The following is a 19,170-nucleotide window of genomic DNA, read 5'->3' as shown; positions in this document are numbered from 1 at the left end:
CAGAACACAAAGTGATTTACATGAGTAATTCAAATCAAAACATGCTGTCACTCACCCAGAGGCTCCCTCATATTTATGTTAATATTCAAAAGTATAAAATATGATATATTCTACAGTCATGGAGGAGAAGGTCAGATCCTTAACATTATTAATATAATCTCTTTACATGAATGAGAGTGGATCCTCTCTGTGTTCTTATAGATCATGTTATTGATTATCTCTCGTGTATAGTCATGTACAAAGTCGTGTATGTCAACTGCATTTTAAAGTTGTATCTGATGGAGGCAAAACTAAAGCTGCAGACTGAGACCTTTGTTGTTATTTTCAGGTGCACAGGAGCTTTTCATCGTCACAGCAGTGAGGAGAGTCATGCAGAGGAACTGTTAACATATGGATCTGAGTTTGTTGTATTGTTTACACCTGATAAAATATACATATTTCTTTTAAATACTTTATCTTGTTACATTTTCCCTGGAGTGGATGAAAATTCACCAAAATGAAACATTACATATTTAATATGGCATCAGATCATCAAATCACCTGAACTACGTCCTTCCACCTCTCTGCTGCAGAAACCAAGAAGTGATCATTACATCATCAAACTCTTGAATAAATAAATATCTGTCTACAGTAATCTTAATAAACTCCAGCACGTCAGACCTCACCTGCTCACCTGTGACCTCAGTGTCCCACAACGGATCCAACTCAAAAACATTACTTTCTGTTTTAGTTTTATCATTGGACGTCACACATTCCGGCTGGAATACTTCATCCCCCAGAGTTCACCGCGCTGTCGCATCTTGACGCATGCGCGTGGCTGCACAGTCCAGGGCCGGGTATCATGGCGACGTACGTGGACATTCTGAAGAGCGAGTTTCCTGAGATCGACTCGGAGGTGTTCAACTATATCACAGGTGAGAGGCCGGGGACAGAGCCGCTGTGTGCCGGGGACAGAGCCGCCATGTGCCGGGCCGGCGGAGCGGGCCGGGCCGGGGTTTAACCCGCCTGTTAGCGGGCAGCCGCTGCTCTTAGCTCCGGGGCTAACGAGCTAACCGGGCAGTGAGCAGCGACACCGGCTAGCACGGCATGGCTCAGTCATATTACATTAGCTCGACTTGAAACATGATTAGTTTGAGAATTCTGGTCCACTTTGACTGGACCGAACCCCGGACACTGACCACCAGGAGCCGGGAGGAGTCGCAGGTAGTATTGCTAGAGTTGTACAGGTACAAGTATTATAGTAGTACTACAGGATTACTACAGGAGTACTACAGGAGTGACAGGGAGCACAGCAGTGAAACTTTATCACTGAAGTGAAGAGATCCATCGGTCAGACAGGACAGCTTATCCTGGATCATCGATTAACCAGCTTGATTCATCATCAGTGTTGACAGACGTAATGGAGTAAAGAGTCAAAAAAGAGTCAAACTTGAGTCAGAGTAAAGATATGGTGTTCAAATATTTCTGAGGATGAAGGGAAAGTGTGTGTGTGTGTGTGGTGTGTCAGGTGTCCTGGACAGCGGCGGCGCAGACTTCGAGGATGGAGAGGAGGTCTACGACGCCATTGGAGGAGTCCTGCAGGAAGTGTCTGCTGACAGTAAAAATGAGGACGATGTCAGAGACATCTGCCTCCAGATGTTCAACACGCTCAAACTGTGAGGAAGAGTCTCGTCTTCAGTCTGTCAGACCCAACAGTCGGTTCAGTTTCATTAGAGCTGCAGCTCATCCACACACTGATCCATGAAGTGTCACACAATACTGACACCCATCCAACAAACACCTGAATATCTTCACTCTACTGTTCATGATGAACAACTGACAGCAGAGTGACCAGAGTTCATCGACTGACTCCTCCACTGATGTCAGGAGTCATAAACATTCAGTTAGATACAACATGTCACCTGTGTATTATCAGGAATATACAGGTTGTAATATATAGGGTGTAATATACAGGTTGTAATATATAGGGTGTAATATACAGGTTGTAATATATAGGGTGTAATATACAGGTTGTAATATATAGGGTGTAATATACAGGTTGTAATATATAGGGTGTAATATACAGGTTGTAATATATAGGGTGTAATATACAGGTTGTAATATATAGGGTGTAATATACAGGTTGTAATATATAGGGTGTAATATGCAGGTTGTAATATGCAGGTTGTAATATACAGGGTGTAATATGTAGGGTATAATATACAGGTTGTAGTATATAGAGTGTAATATATAGGGTGTAATATACAGGTTGTAATATACAGGGTGTAATATAGGGGTGTAATATACACGCTGTAATATACAGGTTGTAATATATAGGGTGTAATATGAAGGTTGTAATATACAGGGTGTAATATAGGGGTGTAATATACAGGCTGTAATATACAGGTTGTAATATATAGGGTGTAATATGAAGGTTGTAATATACAGGGTGTAATATAGGGGTGTAATATACAGGCTGTAATATATAGGGTGTAATATACAGGTTGTAATATATAGGGTGTAATATACAGGTTGTAATATATAGGGTTAATATATAGGGTGTAATATACAGGTTGTAATATACAGGGTGTAACATATAGAGTGTAATATACATGTTGTAATATATACGGTGTGATATATAGGGTGGGGCGGCTGTAGCTCAGTGGGTAGAGCAGGTCGACTAGTGATCAAAAGGTTGGTAGTTCAAATCCCGGCTCCGGGCAAGGCTGGGCTACATATCGAAGTGTCTTTGAGCAAGATACTGAACCCCACATTGCTCATCAGTGAGGGCCCTGCGATGAGCTGGCGACTTGTCCAGGGAGCACCCTGCCCTCGCCCTGAGACAAGGCTGGGATTGGCTCCAGCAGCAACACCCCGTGACCCCATGGAAAGGGATAAGCGGTTACGGACATGATATGACATGACAATATATAGGGTGTACTATGCAGGTTGTAATATACAGGGTGTAATATAGGGTATAATATGCAGGTTGTAATATATAGGGTGTAATATGCAGGTTGTAATATATAGGGTGTAATATACAGGTTGCAATATATAGGTTGTAATATATAGGTTGTAATATACAGGTTGTATTATATAGGGTGTAATATATAGGTGTAATATACAGGGTGTAATATATAGGGTGTAATATACAGGTTGTAATATATAGGGTGTAATATACAGGTTGTAATATATAGGGTGTAATATATAGGTGTAATATACAGGGTGTAATATATAGGGTGTAATATACAGGGTGTAATATATAGGGTGTAATATACAGGTTGTATTATATAGGGTGTAATATATAGGTGTAATATACAGGGTGTAACATATAGGTTGTAATATACAGGTTGTAATATACAGGTTGTAATATATAGGGTGTAATATACAGGTTGTAATATATAGGATGTAATATACAGGTTGTAAAATATAGGGTGTAATATATAGGTGTAATATATAGGTGTAATATATAGGTGTAATATACAAGGTGTAATATACAAGTTGTAATATATAGGTGTAATATACAGGGTGTAATATACAGGGTGTGATATATAAGTGTAATATACAGGGTGTAATATACAGGTTGTAATATACAGGTTGTAATATATATAGGGTGTAATATACAGGTTGTAATATATAGGGTGTAATATATAGGTGTAATATACAGGTGTAATATACAGGTTGTAAAATATAGGGTGTAAAATATAGGGGTAATATACAGGGTGTAATATACAGGGTGTAATATACAGGGTGTAATATACAGGGTGTAATATATAGGGTGTAATATATAGGTGTAATATATAGGTGTAATATACAGGGTGTAATATACAGGTTGTAATATATAGGGTGTAATATACAGGGTGTAATATACAGGGTGTAATATACAGGTTGTAATATATAGGGTGTAATATATAGGTGTAATATACAGGGTGTAATATACAGGTTGTAATATACAGGGTGTAATATACAGGTTGTAATATATAGGATGTAATATACAGGTTGTAATATATAGGGTGTAATATATAGGGTGTAATATACAGGGTGTAATATACAGGTTGTAATATATAGGGTGTCATATACAGGTTGTAATATATAGGATGTAATATACAGGTTGTAATATATAGGGTGTAATATATAGGGTGTAATATACAGGGTGTAATATACAGGTTGTAATATACAGGGTGTAATATATAGGATGTCATATACAGGTTGTAATATATAGGATGTAATATACAGGTTGTAATATATAGGATGTAATATACAGGTTGTAATATATAGGATGTAATATACAGGTTGTAAAATATAGGGTGTAATATACAGGTTGTAAAATATAGGGTGTAATATACAGGTTGTAAAATATAGGGTGTAATATACAGGTTGTAAAATATAGGGTGTAATATACAGGTTGTAAAATATAGGGTGTAATATACAGGTTGTAAAATATAGGGTGTAATATACAGGTTGTAATATATAGGGTGTAATATACAGGGTGTAATAGATAGGTGTAATATACAGGGTGTAATATGTAGGTCGTATGTCCCTGTGTTCATCAGGGCTGACGTGCTGTGTGTGCTCTAACAGGAACAACCATCACGGCTCTCAGAAGCAGATGCTGCTGGACGCTCCGGTGCAGCTCTCTCAGATCTCTGCAGACAACGGTAACAAACACATGTGGACGTGAGAACAGATGCTGAATCTTAACTTGTGGTATTTGAAATCAGATATATTTGACTGAGCGGCGTCTCCTGTGTCTTCAGTCACTACAGTACAAGATGTTCAGGGCATCTGGATGATGAAACGTGCTCAGAACACGGTGAGTCCATTTAAACCAGTTAATGACTTCCTGTTTGAATTAAAGACAGCTGCTGCTGACAGGAAGTAAAAAGACAACAAAATAAGTCTCTTTGATCATGTAACTCGTGTAATTAAACGCATCACTTCCTGTCTGTGTCTTCAGACGGTGGACGCAAAGAAACTGGAGAAGGCCGAGGCGAAGCTGAAAGCCAAACATGAACGCAGGAATGAGAGGGACTCTCAGAAGGGCTCCAGCCCGCTGTGAGTACACACCTGTCCTCACCTGTCCTTACCTGTCATCACCTGTCCTTACCTGTTTTCACCTGTACACACCTGTCCTCTTGTTGTCTCTCAGAGTCCTGGAGGAGGCGTCAGCCAGTCAGGCTAGCAGTAAGAAGGACAATCGAGTTGACCAATCAGGGAAGAATCGTAGCTACGACATCCGCATCGAGAACTTTGATGTGTCGTTTGGAGAGAGGTGAGCAGGGGGCGGAGCTTATCACAGGAATTAATGATCATTCGAAAATAATCATTGAGACAAATCTTTTTCTGTCTGCAGGTGTTTGCTGCAGGGGGCGGAGCTGTCTCTGGCATTTGGCCGGCGGTACGGTCTGATTGGTAGGAACGGTCTGGGGAAGACGACATTGCTGAAGATGTTGGCGAGTCGTAACCTACGCGTCCCGGCTCACATCTCCATCCTCCACGTGGAACAGGAAGTGGCCGGAGATGAGACGGCAGCGCTGCAGAGTGTCCTGGAGAGCGACACGCTGAGGGAGGGGCTGCTGGGAGAGGAGAAGACACTCAACGCTCGCATCGCCAATGGAATGTAAGAAATATAACCAAGAAGTAGTCAAAAGTTTTATTTATTGATTTATTTGTGTCAAAGGGCAGAAAACAAGATAAAAACAGGACACATAAAATCTGTGAGCTCTGTGTACACTGAACATTCTGAACACACATGCCACTTTAGAAGCTCCGACCAATGACAGCGCAGCAAGGATGGATGATGTCACTCTGAAATCATTGACCAACTGTGGTTTTGTTCTGTCATCAGGTAGCAATGTTTGACCTTCATGCTCTCAGTTTGTTCTAAAACTGCAGTAACCTCAGTGGCTGCTGCTATGGAGACACCCAAGTGACGTCAGAGTTTGTGTTTTTGTCTCAGGGCTGATGGGACGGAGAGCGTTCGACTGTCAGAGATCTACGGCAAGCTGGAGGAGATTGAGGCCGACAAAGCTCCAGCAAGGTAACTATGGCAACCACACAGCCTCACTGATGGCGACCTTCAGATCTGATTAGACGTCTTCTGATTGGCTGCACAGACGGAGTTTTACCTGTTGAGAGGAGCAGCAGGTGTTTGTGATGTAAACAGTGAAAACAAAATGAGCTGTTTTTAAATATGCTGAGTCAGCAGAAACTTAATGTAACAAGTTATTAACTCGACTTATGATCTCGGCATTAAATGTGGAACATAAAGGTTCACTGATTAACTCTCATCCAATCAGAGCCTCCGTCATTCTGGCTGGTCTCGGATTCTCTCCCAAAATGCAACAGCAGACCACCAAGTGAGCGCGCACACACACACACATACACACACACACACACACACACACACACACAGATTGAGATAAAGAAACAAACGTATCTCTTTCCATTCATTACCTTACCTGTGTGTGTGTGTGTGTGCAGGGAGTTTTCAGGAGGGTGGAGGATGAGGTTGGCGTTGGCTCGTGCTCTCTTTGCTCGGTGAGTTTCATTCTTCTGTTTATTTCCATATAAACATCTTCAGTCGTAGGGCGACTGTAGCTCAGCAGGTAGAGCAGGTCGACTATTGATCGGAAGGTTCCTGGTTCAAATCCCGGCTCCTTGAGCTAGATAAGTCAAGTGTGTGTGTGCGCGCGTGTGTGTGTGACCATGTTCTCCACTCCACATGATTGACAGTTTTTGTGTGTTTGTTTGCTTTCACCAGACCGGACCTGCTGCTGCTGGACGGTGAGTGACGGCTTCTGGACACAACTACAATACACCCTGTTGTTAGCAGTAGGATTGTTGTAGTATTGTTGTAGTACTCTGATGTATTCTTCCTGTGTGTGTTTCAGAGCCGACCAACATGTTGGATGTCAGAGCCATCCTGTGGTTGGAGAACTACCTGCAGGTCTGTAACATGACTCACTTTAATGCTAGCATTCCTCATTAAAAGCCAAGAGCTAACCGGGCATAACTAACCCCTGCTCCCACAGACGTGGCAGTCCACCATCTTGGTCGTCTCTCACGACAGAAACTTCCTCAACGCTGTGGTAACAGACATCATTCACCTGCACTCCCAGAGGCTGGACAGTTACCGCGGCGACTATGAAAACTTTATTAAAACCAAAGAAGACAGACTGAAGAACCAGCACAGAGAGTATGAGGCCCAGCTGCAGTACAGACAACACATACAGGTACTACTACTGCACTACAGACTACATTTATAGAATGAGGGTCACATGATGCAGCTCTTTACCCAGAATGCATCGTGTCACTGATGCTTATGTTTGTGTTTCAGGTGTTCATCGACAGATTTCGTTACAACGCAAACAGAGCTGCTCAGGTCCAGAGCAAACTCAAACTGCTGGAGAAGCTGTGAGTATTAGTTCACCCGACACTCACCTGGACTGACACACCTGCGTGCTGCTGGTAGAACTGCTAACTGTTAATCATAAAGAAGGCAGAGTCTGTTGTTGGAGGACAGGATGCTGGTGGACAAAGTCTCTCAGCCTCCACAAAACTGTGGACGAGCTACAGAGCAGCTTCAGCAACTGACTCGTTCAACCTGCTGCTGAAGGAGCGACTCAGAAATCATTCTGGTGCTGTCAGACTTGACAACACTCACACAATGTGCTTTAAATCATTATCACTGTAAACACAACTGCACCTCGATACCTCAGTATTTTATTTTATTTTACAACTACTTAAGCATTTTATTGTATATAGTACTTTATTGTTTCTTATTGCTTATATATGTGCCCTTATATTTTGATTGTCACTGTACCGTCCACCTGGACTCAGATCTACCTGATCAGTCAGGTGTTGTTCCCAGCAGCTGCAGGTATTTGTCAGGTGTGTCTCTTTACTTTGCCCTGTACCTGTGAATCCTCCCGCAATGTGTTGTTTTCTCTGCAGACCTGAACTGAAGCCCTTAGAGAAAGAAACTGAGGTCACTTTAAGGTAAGAAGACGAACTTCAGTCAGTCCAGAGTTAAACACTTCAGTTAAACAGCTCAAACATCTACTCATTGTTTTTTTCGTCCTGCAGGTTTCCAGATAACTTTGAGAAGTTGTCTCCTCCCATCCTGCAGCTGGATGAAGTGGAGTTTTATTACACTGCAGATCAGCGGCTCTTTTCCGGACTCAACCTGTCAGCTGACCTCGACTCCCGCATCTGCATCGTACGTGTCATATACTGTGTATAAATCAATGTACATTAAGTGGAGACATATCTTTACAATCCAGAGAGTTTGGGCTACTAATGGGAAATACTTTCTATAACATTAAAGTATAATCTTACATCACTGATCATCCTAATCAATACTGCAGAATCAGGACTGCTTAGAGTTCACGTGTCGTGTTGTGTTTGCTGCCAGGTTGGTGAAAATGGTGCTGGTAAATCGACCATCCTCAAACTACTAATGGGCGAGTTGACGCCAGTCAACGGAGTCAGACAAGCTCACAGGTGAGACGACCGACGGACCAATCAGAGCAGAGCAGCTACCTCAAGTTGTTTACCTTAAGTATTGTTGTTAAGAGAACTGTTCCCAGAGAAACACATGCTTCATACAGGCAGCTATGTATACATCACTAATAGTACCTCTTTAGATTCTGATTATAGGAAACATGAAATTAGCTGTTTATAGAAAGCAAAGTTTCAGTGAAGCATTTATGTTACAACTGAGATATTTATATACCATTACATGTAATCGTTCATATTCTCTGTATGGAGCTAGTTTTGGTGACTGGTTTACAGGCAGTTAACAGAGAAGACGTTTTTATAGCTGCTCTTGACTGGAGTTTGTTTGCTGCTGGTTTAATTTCTCATCAGGAGCTTAAAGATCGGTTACTTCAGTCAGCATCACGTGGACCAGCTGGACCTGAACGTCTGCTCTGTGGAGCTGCTGCTCAACAGGTTCCCCGGTAATCACAGAAACGACAGCAGCTACAACAATAACAAACTGAATCACAGTTCAGTCTTCACTGAGGCAGCAGTTTTTTGTACTGTTTAGGGAACTGTAACATTCTGTTAAGAGGTTCTGTTTAGTCTGGTTTAGGTTATTTTGGAAAAAAAACAAAAAACTTTAATTATCTCTTTAAATGACAGTTTACTCTGCGTAGGGACAGTTAACTCTGCGTAGGGACAGTTTACTCTGCGTAGGGACAGTTAACTCTGCGTAGGGACAGTTTACTCTGCGTAGGGACAGTTTACTCTGCGTAGAAACAGTTTACTCTGCGTAGGGACAGTTTACTCTGCGTAGAAACAGTTTACTCTGCGTAGGGACAGTTAACTCTGCGTAGGGACAGTTAACTCTGCGTAGGGACAGTTTACTCTGCGTAGGGACAGTTTACTCTGCGTAGGGACAGTTAACTCTGCGTAGGGACAGTTTACTCTGCGTAGGGACAGTTAACTCTGCGTAGAAACAGTTTACTCTGCGTAGGGAGGGACAGTTTACTCTGCGTAGGGACAGTTAACTCTGCGTAGGGACAGTTAACTCTGCGTAGGGACAGTTTACTCTGCGTAGGGACAGTTTACTCTGCGTAGGGACAGTTAACTCTGCGTAGAAACAGTTAACCCTGCGTAGGGACAGTTTACTCTGCGTAGGGACAGTTAACTCTGCGTAGGGACAGTTTACTCTGCGTAGGGACAGTTAACTCTGCGTAGGGACAGTTTACTCTGCGTAGGGACAGTTAACTCTGCGTAGAAACAGTTTACTCTGCGTAGGGACAGTTTACTCTGCGTAGGGACAGTTTACTCTGCGTAGGGACAGTTTACTCTGCGTAGGGACAGTTTACTCTGCGTAGGGAGGGACAGTTTACTCTGCGTAGGGACAGTTAACTCTGCGTAGGGACAGTTTACTCTGCGTAGAAACAGTTTACTCTGCGTAGGGACAGTTTACTCTGCGTAGGGACAGTTAACTCTGCGTAGGGACAGTTTACTCTGCGTAGAAACAGTTTACTCTGCGTAGGGACAGTTTACTCTGCGTAGGGACAGTTAACTCTGCGTAGGGACAGTTTACTCTGCGTAGGGACAGTTAACTCTGCGTAGGGACAGTTAACTCTGCGTAGGGAGGGACAGTTTACTCTGCGTAGGGACAGTTTACTCTGCGTAGGGACAGTTAACTCTGCGTAGGGACAGTTTACTCTGCGTAGGGACAGTTTACTCTGCGTAGGGACAGTTAACTCTGCATAGGGAGGGACAGTTTACTCTGCGTAGAAACAGTTTACTCTGCGTAGGGACAGTTAACTCTGCGTAGGGACAGTTTACTCTGCGTAGGGACAGTTTACTCTGCGTAGGGACAGTTAACTCTGCGTAGGGACAGTTTACTCTGCGTAGGGACAGTTTACTCTGCGTAGGGACAGTTAACTCTGCGTAGGGACAGTTTACTCTGCGTAGGGACAGTTTACTCTGCGTAGGGACAGTTAACTCTGCGTAGGGACAGTTAACTCTGCGTAGGGACAGTTTACTCTGCGTAGGGACAGTTTACTCTGCATAGGGAGGGACAGTTTACTCTGCGTAGAAACAGTTTACTCTGCGTAGGGACAGTTTACTCTGCGTAGGGACAGTTAACTCTGCGTAGGGACAGTTTACTCTGCGTAGGGAGGGACAGTTTACTCTGCGTAGGGACAGTTAACTCTGCGTAGGGACAGTTTACTCTGCGTAGGGACAGTTTACTCTGCGTAGGGACAGTTTACTCTGCGTAGAAACAGTTTACTCTGCGTAGGGACAGTTTACTCTGCGTAGGGACAGTTAACTCTGCGTAGGGACAGTTAACTCTGCGTAGGGACAGTTTACTCTGCGTAGGGAGGGACAGTTTACTCTGCGTAGGGACAGTTTACTCTGCGTAGGGACAGTTTACTCTGCGTAGGGACAGTTTACTCTGCGTAGGGACAGTTAACTCTGCGTAGGGACAGTTTACTCTGCGTAGAAACAGTTTACTCTGCGTAGGGACAGTTTACTCTGCGTAGGGACAGTTTACTCTGCGTAGAAACAGTTTACTCTGCGTAGGGACAGTTAACTCTGCGTAGGGACAGTTTACTCTGCGTAGGGACAGTTTATGCCGTGTAGTGTCATGACCCAGAGATTCTGATTGTCCTGTGTGTGTGTGTGTGTGTGTGTGTGTGTGTGTGTGCGTGTGCGCGCGCTAGGTCGGACAGAGGAGGAGTATCGGCACCAGCTGGGAGGTTACGGTATCACCGGAGAGCTCGCCACGAGGCCTGTGGCCAGTCTGTCTGGAGGACAAAAGAGTCGAGTGGCCTTCGCACAGATGACCATGCCATGGTGAGAGTTCAGATGGTGATGATGGTGGTGATGATGATGATGATGATGATGATGATGATGTTGATGTTGTCTGTCTGTCCTTCAGTCCAAACTTCTACATCTTGGACGAGCCGACCAATCACCTGGACATGGAGACCATCGAGGCTCTGGCCAAAGCTCTAAACAAGTTCAAGGTGTGTGGCATCACAGTAACATCATCAAAACTTTTGTTTCTCTTACGTATTGAATCTGACCTTCTTAAGCTCCGAGCTGCCTCTTGTTTCTGATGTGTGATTGGAGAAGTGCGCCTCAGGTGTGTGATGTCATGTGTGATGTCACGTGTGATGTCATGTGTTTCAGGGCGGGGTCATCCTGGTGTCCCACGACGAGCGTCTGATCCGGTTGGTGTGTAAGGAGCTGTGGGTGTGTGAAACTGGGAAAGTTCGACGCATCGATGGCGGTTTTGACGAGTACCGAGACATCTTGCACGAGCAGTTCAAGAAGGAGGGTTACCTGTGAGGCCCCACCCACTGCTGACAGACCCGCCCACCACTAACATAAACCCCACCCCTGCCATAACAACACCTGTCATAGCAGCCGGCTGACCGTCAGAGCAGACTGGAGGACGTTTTCTTCTCTGAACTGTCTCTATCCTGCTTCAGTTGATGATGGGCTGCAAGCTGATTGGTCGTTCACCTAATGAGGTCACAGTGAACTCTGGAGGAGGAGGAGTCATCATGAACGATTTGGAGTTTATTTAAAGTTAAACAGCCGTCTGTCGTCACTTCAAACCTGGTGTTGTTTTGTATCATCGAGTCGTGGAGCTTTTCTCAGATTAAAGGACTCAAACGTTAAACAAACGTTATATTAACATTCAGAGACAAATAAAAACCATCAGATCACATGCTTAGACTCTCTCTTTAACGGGGTTAATAAAGTTCATCCATCAGTAGTATTATTATTATTATTATTAATGGCACAGAAGCAGAGCTGCTGTGACAGAAACAAGGAGGAAGTAAAACGCCAAAACTGTACTAGCTTCAAAATCATCTGATTGGACACCAATGTATAAATCTATATATATTATAGTATGTCTACACAGACACATAATCCAGCCCTCATGTTCAGTCTGCCTCTGTACTCGCCCTGTTAATCTTTTCCTATGAAGAAGATATAAGCCTGACCATTGACAGCCATCTTTCCTAAAACATGTTGTTCCTTATGAGTTCTGCTGGATAGCTACCAAGTCTGAAAGCTTTGAGGTATTTTTACTGACAGGATGTCCTAGATTCACCTGGTACCTGTCGGTGACATCAGCTCTGTTAATCTTTGATGGTTTCATTTGACTTTTCTGCTCAGAATGAAAGGAAACCACTACTGAAGCCCAGAAACACACAACTCGCTTCCAAAAAACAGCAGAAGCGATATTGTTAGAGTGAGTGAGGAAAATATATTGGAACTCTGGAATCAGAACAGCTGGAGTCTTTTCAGGACTTGTGATGAATCACAGTCACTGTCGGTGTTTATTTCCAGGTATGATTCTGTTAAAAAGGTATTTTTTGCCTGAAATTGGTGAGTGATGACGGCGTGAGGAGGAACAAGACTCATCAGAAGTCCTGACTGAAGATATTTCAGGTCTGTAGCTCTTTTGGTTCTGACATCGAGCTTCTTTTCAGTTTTGATGTTGGTGGGCAGAACTTCCAGTGACGGTTCTTCCTGAGGAGCCGTCAGTGTGTTCTGATCCGGTAACTTCTAATGAGACAAACTCAACATCTGGAGCTCTGAAACACAAACCTCCACACTGAAGATTAGAGATTACTGAAAGCTACATTCAGGAATAGTAAAGGACACACTGAGGTCAGTCACCCAAACTAAATGATCTTTATTGATTATCATCTGTGATGAGCACCAACATAATCAGCTTGTTGTATTAAGTGAAATAAACCAAACGTCATACGAAGGTTTGAATCGATAAACTCTTTAAACAACAAGATTCTGTCAGAGCGAGCCGAGCCAAGCAGATGCAGTCAAATAAAACAATGTTGACCCGAGTTCCCGTGGAGAAAAAGTCCAACGTGCCACATGTGAGAACAGGCTTCAATTTAATGTAACGGTGTAACGAGTCGTTCAGCTGATTGGTGAAGTCGACTTCTAGCAGAAAAACTGAATGTCACCTGGTTACCATGGTGATCCAGTCAGGTTAAAACAGAACCATGTTTATGATTCAGGAAGCTGACGTCAGCTGGTCCTGCAGCCTCTGTTGACCCAATGTTGGAAATTACCTCCTGACAGTGACAGGAGACGCAGAGACAGCTGCTGTTATTAAGAGGACACATCTGGTTTGTCCCGACTACAAGCTGGTGCAGGACGTCGTCTCTCGTCTGTCTCTACATTTCTGGTGTCCAGCCTGCTGCTGTGTCCTGCTGGCTCTTCTCTCTCAGGTGAGGCAGGATGGCATCCCTGTAAAACATCTCCAGTTTGGACACCGTCTCCTTCCACAGGTCAGGGTCAAAGGTCACTGGGACGATGGCCGTCTCCTTCAGAGTGAAGACGACGAGGTCGGCCCGCTGCAGCCCTGTCACTGCCAGCTGGACCTGGATCTGTGTGAAGTAACTGTGAGACGTCTTCAGACTGTAGACCGGAGGCTAAGACAGAGAGGACAGAGGGGACGTTAGAGAGGAGGAGAGGACCACTGACAGTAGAGGACAGGAAGAAAGTGGGCTGGACAAGAGGACAAGGTGAAGATAGACGGACCGGATGTCGAGGACACTGACAACAAAAGACAGCCATGTGGATGTTTTACCCCTCCGTCCTGCTCTTGTATCTGCAGACAGAAGGCGGGGTCGTCCCTGCAGGCGTCCTCCACCCGTCTGTGTCTGTGTTTGTAGGGACACTTCACCTCCAGGCAGAGCAGCCATTGGCCGGTCTGGCTGTCCTTCACGATGCCATCAGGACTTGCAGCCAACCAGGGCCGCCGAGCGTCGATGAAGAGACCGCAGTCCTGAACCGAGACCAAGTGACCGAACTGAGCGGTCTTCAGTCTCTGCGAGATGACATCATCATGAATATGTTAATGAGGTCTGATATTAACATGACGCACCTGTCCACTCTGACCCACCTGATACCTTTGGACCACCTCCGCTTCCATGTCGACCCCCCAGCTCATGGCTCTGGTTTGGACTCTGGGCCGCTCACCTGATCAATAATGACGTGGATCGTTAGTTTGATCCTGAAGACCAGAACCACTTCAGGAGTGTCAGGGGTGTGGCCTACCTGTAACAGCAGCCAGGTAGGAGGCAGGTGGGATCTTGCTCTTGCCGTTGACGAAGCGACAGTGAGCGATGCTGTGAGCTACCGAGGCTGTGATCCGGTTCTTCCTCCAGGTGAACCAGTTCTGATTAGTTCTTTGTCCACGTGTCAGAACCTCCACATCCTCCACAACACGACTGTCCACCTGGACCCCCAGACCCAGAGGAATCTGATCCAGTTTGGGAGGGGCCCTGTCAGGTTCCTGGCCCGGAGGTTGTGGAGGATCTGAAGTAGGTCTCTGAACAAGTTTCTGAGCGCTCCGTTTCTGTCCTCCACCAGGACCTGGTCTTAAAACAGGAAGTTGATCATCCTGAGCAGTCGGCTCCTGGACTGCCTGACTGTCAGTGTGAGGGTGGCGCACAGGAGCAGGTCTTTTCTTCTGGTTTTGACAGGTTCTGGTTTTGGCTCTTGTCCCCTCTGCAGGTGTATGGATCTGGATGGTTGGATGGTATTGGACCTTTGGGATGATGATGGTGTTCTGGGCCTGACCCACTGCAGGTGCTGTCAAGTTGGACCCGTCTCTGTTGTGATTCTGCATCATCATGTTGTCTACATCAGAACAAGAACCAGAACAGACACTGGTTTATGGATCGGGATCATTCAAGACTTTTCAAAAACCACAGAATCAAATTTCACAGTTAAACAAAGTGACCACTGAGTCGTGTTGATGCCCCCTGCTGGTGACGCTCTCATGACAAATTAGTTGCGGAGACTTTTATTGTGAAAAACTGTAAAATGGCGGCCAGATGTGGTGGCTGACTGGTTTATTTCAGCTCAGCCTGAATCAGGACTGAGCAGCTAAGACTGTCAGACAGAGATTCATAGACCATCTTTGTTTCTGACGATTAAACACTTCCCACCAAACTCAGTTTAGAAAGTGTCAGATTTCAGAAATCCTCAGCCTTTGTAGCACAAGCCGGAGGCCCAGAACTTCAGAACAAACAGAGGAAACATATTAAATACTACGATAGAACCGAGGGTCACACACTCCTCTGCTCCTGGACTGCCTTCTTGTCAGTCTGAGGCACAGGAGCAGGTCTGCTCCTCTGGTTTTTACTGGTTCCGGTTTTGGCCCGTGTTCCGCCTGCTGGTGTCTGGATCTGGATGGTTGGGTGGTATCGGACTTTCGGGATGATGACAACTGCTGGCGAGCTGAGCTGGTCTCTGTTCTGATTCTGCATTTTCATGTTGTCTAAATCAGAACCAGAACCAGAACAGAAACTGATTTATTCATCAAGATGCTGAAAATGAAGACATTTAGACTTTTTTTCAACCAGTCGGGAGGATAAAGACAATCCTTTAACAAAACGTTGGATAGAGGAATTGGACCTGGAGATTCATCAGAAGTGACGTCACAGCAGTAAAGAGAGCAAACGTCAGACTTTCACATCAGACTGTAATCTTTTATTCGGAAGCCCAAAGGGCCATGCATTCACACATTTCATTTCATTTCATTTGTTTTCTCGAGATCTGAAGTTGTTATCTGCCGTTTTCCCGAGATAAGAGAATAATTTTCTCGAGTTCTCAAGAAAACGAAACTTTGTTTTCCCGAGATAACGATATACTTAAGAGTGAGTGTGAGTGTGTGTGTGTGTGTGAGGGTGAGTCAGTTAGTGTAATAACAACAGCTGAAAACATCTTTTTAGATTACGCACACTAATATGTATATAATCTGTAATAACAAGGCATAATGCTGTTTCAGCCTGTGCCAGGCCTTAACTGAGAAGTGACGCAGTGATCGATATGCTCCTGCTCCTCTGACGATGCTACATTGAATGATGTTGCCTGCAATGATTTAATATACTACACTATCGTTTCGTTATCTCGAGATCTCAAGAAAATTATCTTGGAAAAACGGAGGAAATAAAATGTATGAATCCAAGGCCCTTTAGGGCTTCTGTACTTTAAACACTTGAAACACCTTTCTTTGTCACAACTACATTTGGTTGTGAGGACTTTTATTGTGATAAAGTGTAAAATGGCGGCCGGAAATGATGGCCGACTGTTTGTCTAAGCCTCAGTCTAAATCAGGACTGAACAGCTGAGACTGTCAGACTGACCATAGATGATCTCTGAATGCTTGGACGACTAAAAACTTCCCACCAAACTCAGTTCAGAAAGTGTCAGACTTGTAAAATCCTCAGCCTGACGGCTCAACGGACTCACCAGTTGAGCTGTTGTGATATTTATCAGATTGTAAGGAGACGATCTTGTATTCGGCGTCAACTCTGTAGAGCTGCACCGCGTGTTTACACTTCGTGTTCTGACTTCATAACTCAGTGTCGTCTATAGTCTCCGCTGGGTGCCGTCTGTTATCCCTGCCGGACGGACCGCAGTCAGGGCGGTGTCTGAACGAGTCAACCGACCTGGAGCCTTTATAACGTGAGCCGGAGGCCGAAATACCTGAACTATTGTGATATAACCAAGAAGCACGCACGGGTGAGGCTGAGTATTAAAGTCTGATAGTTTTGAATTAAGTTTGGATTAAACCTGTCCGGCTCGTTTTTATATGTAGTTATTATTAGTTATCTATTTATTAACAGTTGTAATCAGATACTGTGACTGTCCCGCAATTACTAACTACCTGTTCGGGTGAGTTTATCCGCCTAACTTAGAAACAGAGCAGGTCTTACCTGCGTGAAGTCAGTCTGTGGAGAGGAAGTGAGTCGGTTTAACTGTGACTCATTATCACATGACTGATGACACCCTGTGTTTGTGTGCGCGCGGACATGTCAGTACTGGCCTGTGAACAGTGTATTGATCCTTACAGACTCGATGCCTTTGTAGTTTTAACTTGACAACATATTTTCGATCCAGTGAGCCGCCATGTTGGATCGAAACATCAGATTAAAGCGGTTTAAACGCTTCTGTATAGATATAATTTGAATACCGTCAGCGGCCAGCAGGGGGCACAATGTCAGGATGGCCGAGCGGTCTAAAGTCTTGTTTGTTTGTTTGTTCGTTCGTTCGTTCGTTTGTTTATATATATATATATATATATATATATATATATATATATATATATATATATATATATATATATATATATATATATATATATATATATACACAACTACCAACGTCTGCGAGGCAACAATACACATTCACACAACATAATACTTCTGCTACTTCACACTTTGGCTCCACTACACCCCTGAGGAAGATACTGAGCTATGTACTCACGACATTTATTTTAAAACAGAAGTAACTTCAATAATAAGTAACTTTAATCCAGCACATAATTGACCAACACATCACCTGTTAGATTAAACTGTGTTGATATCTGGTCATTAATTCATAAACTGCTCAGTGACACATGAAGTTATTAAGATGAGCTCCATCTTTACCAGCAGCGACACTGAACACATCACTACTCTTTAAACTTCAAGTGCATTTTGATGTTAAACCTTCTGTAATTGTAAATGGAGTGCTTTAACATTAAACAGTATTTTTACTGAGTATTTTTACTCTCAGTACTGGACCTGTGAGTTAATTTGTTTTTCAGCTTTTAACCAGTAGTATAAATTAAATCAGAACAGGAAGGTGCAGTGTCTAAAAAAAAAGGAAGGATGAAGTTCTGCAGTTCTGCATAAATATAATAATATTTATATAATAATAATAATAATAATAATAATAATAATAATAATAATAATAAATACATTTATTTATTTTAATACTTCTGAATCTCTGCTTCGCGACAGAGCAGCCCTGCTTCACCTGAAGGGTCTCAAGGGAAGGTGGTTGGCTGAGCTCTTGGTCTTGTCTCTCAGGTGCTCTCCCTGCCTGCAGCAGGTGATGTCTGTGTCTCAGGTGTGTCCCGGTCTGTATCTCAGCGGTCTGGACTCGGCTCTGAACCTCGGGGTCCTGTCCAGCAGGAACATCACGCTCATCGTTAACGCCTGTGGGCTGGAGGACATGTCCTACCCTCAGCTGGATGGCCTGCAGGTCCTCCATGTCCCCATCCAAGACCAGCCTCATGCCCCGCTCAGGCACTACTTTGACCCGGTGGCAGAACGGATCCACAAGAACCAGACGGGGGGCACACTGGTCCACTGTAGCGCTGGCAGGAGCCGATCCCCGGCACTGATCATGGCCTACCTGATGAGGTGAACAGCACCTTTACCTGAGAGTCTCTGATTGGTCCTCTGCAGCAGGCCAGTCCAGTAATATCTTGTTGTTGACTTATACTGATGGTCCTGGATCTGATCCGTTCTCTGTGTTCAAAGATTCGCAGGTCTGAGCCTCCGTAGGGCTCATGAAGTGGTTCTGGAGCAGCGACCATTCATACGACCCAACGCAGGATTCTGGAGGCAGCTGATGGACTACGAGAGGACTCTGTTCAGCCGGAACACGGTGAGGATGGTGAGGACGTCCAGCGGAGTCCTGCCTGAAGTTCTGCAGGACTCTGAGGACACAAACATCACTGCAGCAGCAGCATACTGTGTCAACATCTGACAGACTCAGCAGACTGATAACACTACTGAAGAACCGGTTTATTAAAAGGACCAGTTCACACCGGTAGAGATCAGACTGAAGACGGGTCGGGCACACGACACAGTTCACCAGTTAAAGGAGTTTGTT

General features: G+C 44.2%; 3 protein-coding genes across 8 annotated transcripts; 2 read left to right on the top strand and 1 right to left on the bottom strand.

Annotated features, from left to right (window-relative positions):
* The first annotated feature begins 759 nt into the window (after positions 1 to 759).
* abcf3 (ATP-binding cassette, sub-family F (GCN20), member 3) lies at positions 760 to 12,184 on the top strand. The gene is made up of 21 exons (XM_037124713.1): positions 760 to 914; positions 1,508 to 1,655; positions 4,561 to 4,637; positions 4,737 to 4,792; positions 4,937 to 5,034; positions 5,129 to 5,251; positions 5,333 to 5,599; positions 5,939 to 6,019; positions 6,279 to 6,338; positions 6,463 to 6,519; positions 6,743 to 6,765; positions 6,873 to 6,928; positions 7,014 to 7,214; positions 7,319 to 7,395; positions 7,936 to 7,980; positions 8,068 to 8,200; positions 8,396 to 8,484; positions 8,851 to 8,942; positions 11,169 to 11,301; positions 11,387 to 11,474; positions 11,641 to 12,184. Exons 1-21 carry the CDS (start codon positions 842 to 844, stop codon positions 11,797 to 11,799), a joined length of 2,136 nt encoding a protein of 711 aa, XP_036980608.1. The 5' UTR covers positions 760 to 841; the 3' UTR covers positions 11,800 to 12,184.
* A 953-nt stretch (positions 12,185 to 13,137) lies between these two features.
* LOC119034060 lies at positions 13,138 to 17,361 on the bottom strand. 3 transcript variants are annotated; one of them, XM_037124772.1, is made up of 6 exons: positions 17,223 to 17,361; positions 15,578 to 15,781; positions 14,554 to 15,138; positions 14,399 to 14,475; positions 14,084 to 14,323; positions 13,138 to 13,925 (listed from the first exon to the last, which is right to left on the bottom strand). In XM_037124772.1, exons 2-6 carry the CDS (start codon positions 15,774 to 15,776, stop codon positions 13,668 to 13,670), a joined length of 1,359 nt encoding a protein of 452 aa, XP_036980667.1. In that variant the 5' UTR covers positions 15,777 to 15,781; positions 17,223 to 17,361; the 3' UTR covers positions 13,138 to 13,667. The 3 variants fall into 3 exon arrangements, with proteins under 3 accessions (XP_036980667.1, XP_036980675.1, XP_036980659.1); XM_037124780.1 differs by lacking the exon at positions 15,578 to 15,781; XM_037124764.1 differs by lacking the exon at positions 17,223 to 17,361 and having other exon boundaries at positions 15,578 to 16,036.
* Positions 16,231 to 19,131, top strand: LOC119034078 (dual specificity protein phosphatase 14). Of its 4 annotated transcripts, none has more exons than XM_037124813.1 (3): positions 16,231 to 17,028; positions 18,379 to 18,695; positions 18,816 to 19,131. In XM_037124813.1, exons 2-3 carry the CDS (start codon positions 18,385 to 18,387, stop codon positions 19,042 to 19,044), a joined length of 540 nt encoding a protein of 179 aa, XP_036980708.1. In that variant the 5' UTR covers positions 16,231 to 17,028; positions 18,379 to 18,384; the 3' UTR covers positions 19,045 to 19,131. The 4 variants fall into 4 exon arrangements, with proteins under 4 accessions (XP_036980708.1, XP_036980685.1, XP_036980703.1 ...); XM_037124790.1 differs by having other exon boundaries at positions 18,360 to 18,695; XM_037124808.1 differs by having other exon boundaries at positions 18,296 to 18,695.
* Positions 19,132 to 19,170: the final 39 nt, after the last annotated feature.

Source organism: Acanthopagrus latus, chromosome 2 (assembly GCF_904848185.1).
Source record: "Acanthopagrus latus isolate v.2019 chromosome 2, fAcaLat1.1, whole genome shotgun sequence".
NCBI classification, from domain to species: Eukaryota; Metazoa; Chordata; class Actinopteri; order Spariformes; family Sparidae; genus Acanthopagrus; species Acanthopagrus latus.
The sequence above is the reverse complement of the archived record's forward strand: the minus strand, read 5'-3'. Positions and strand labels throughout refer to the sequence as shown.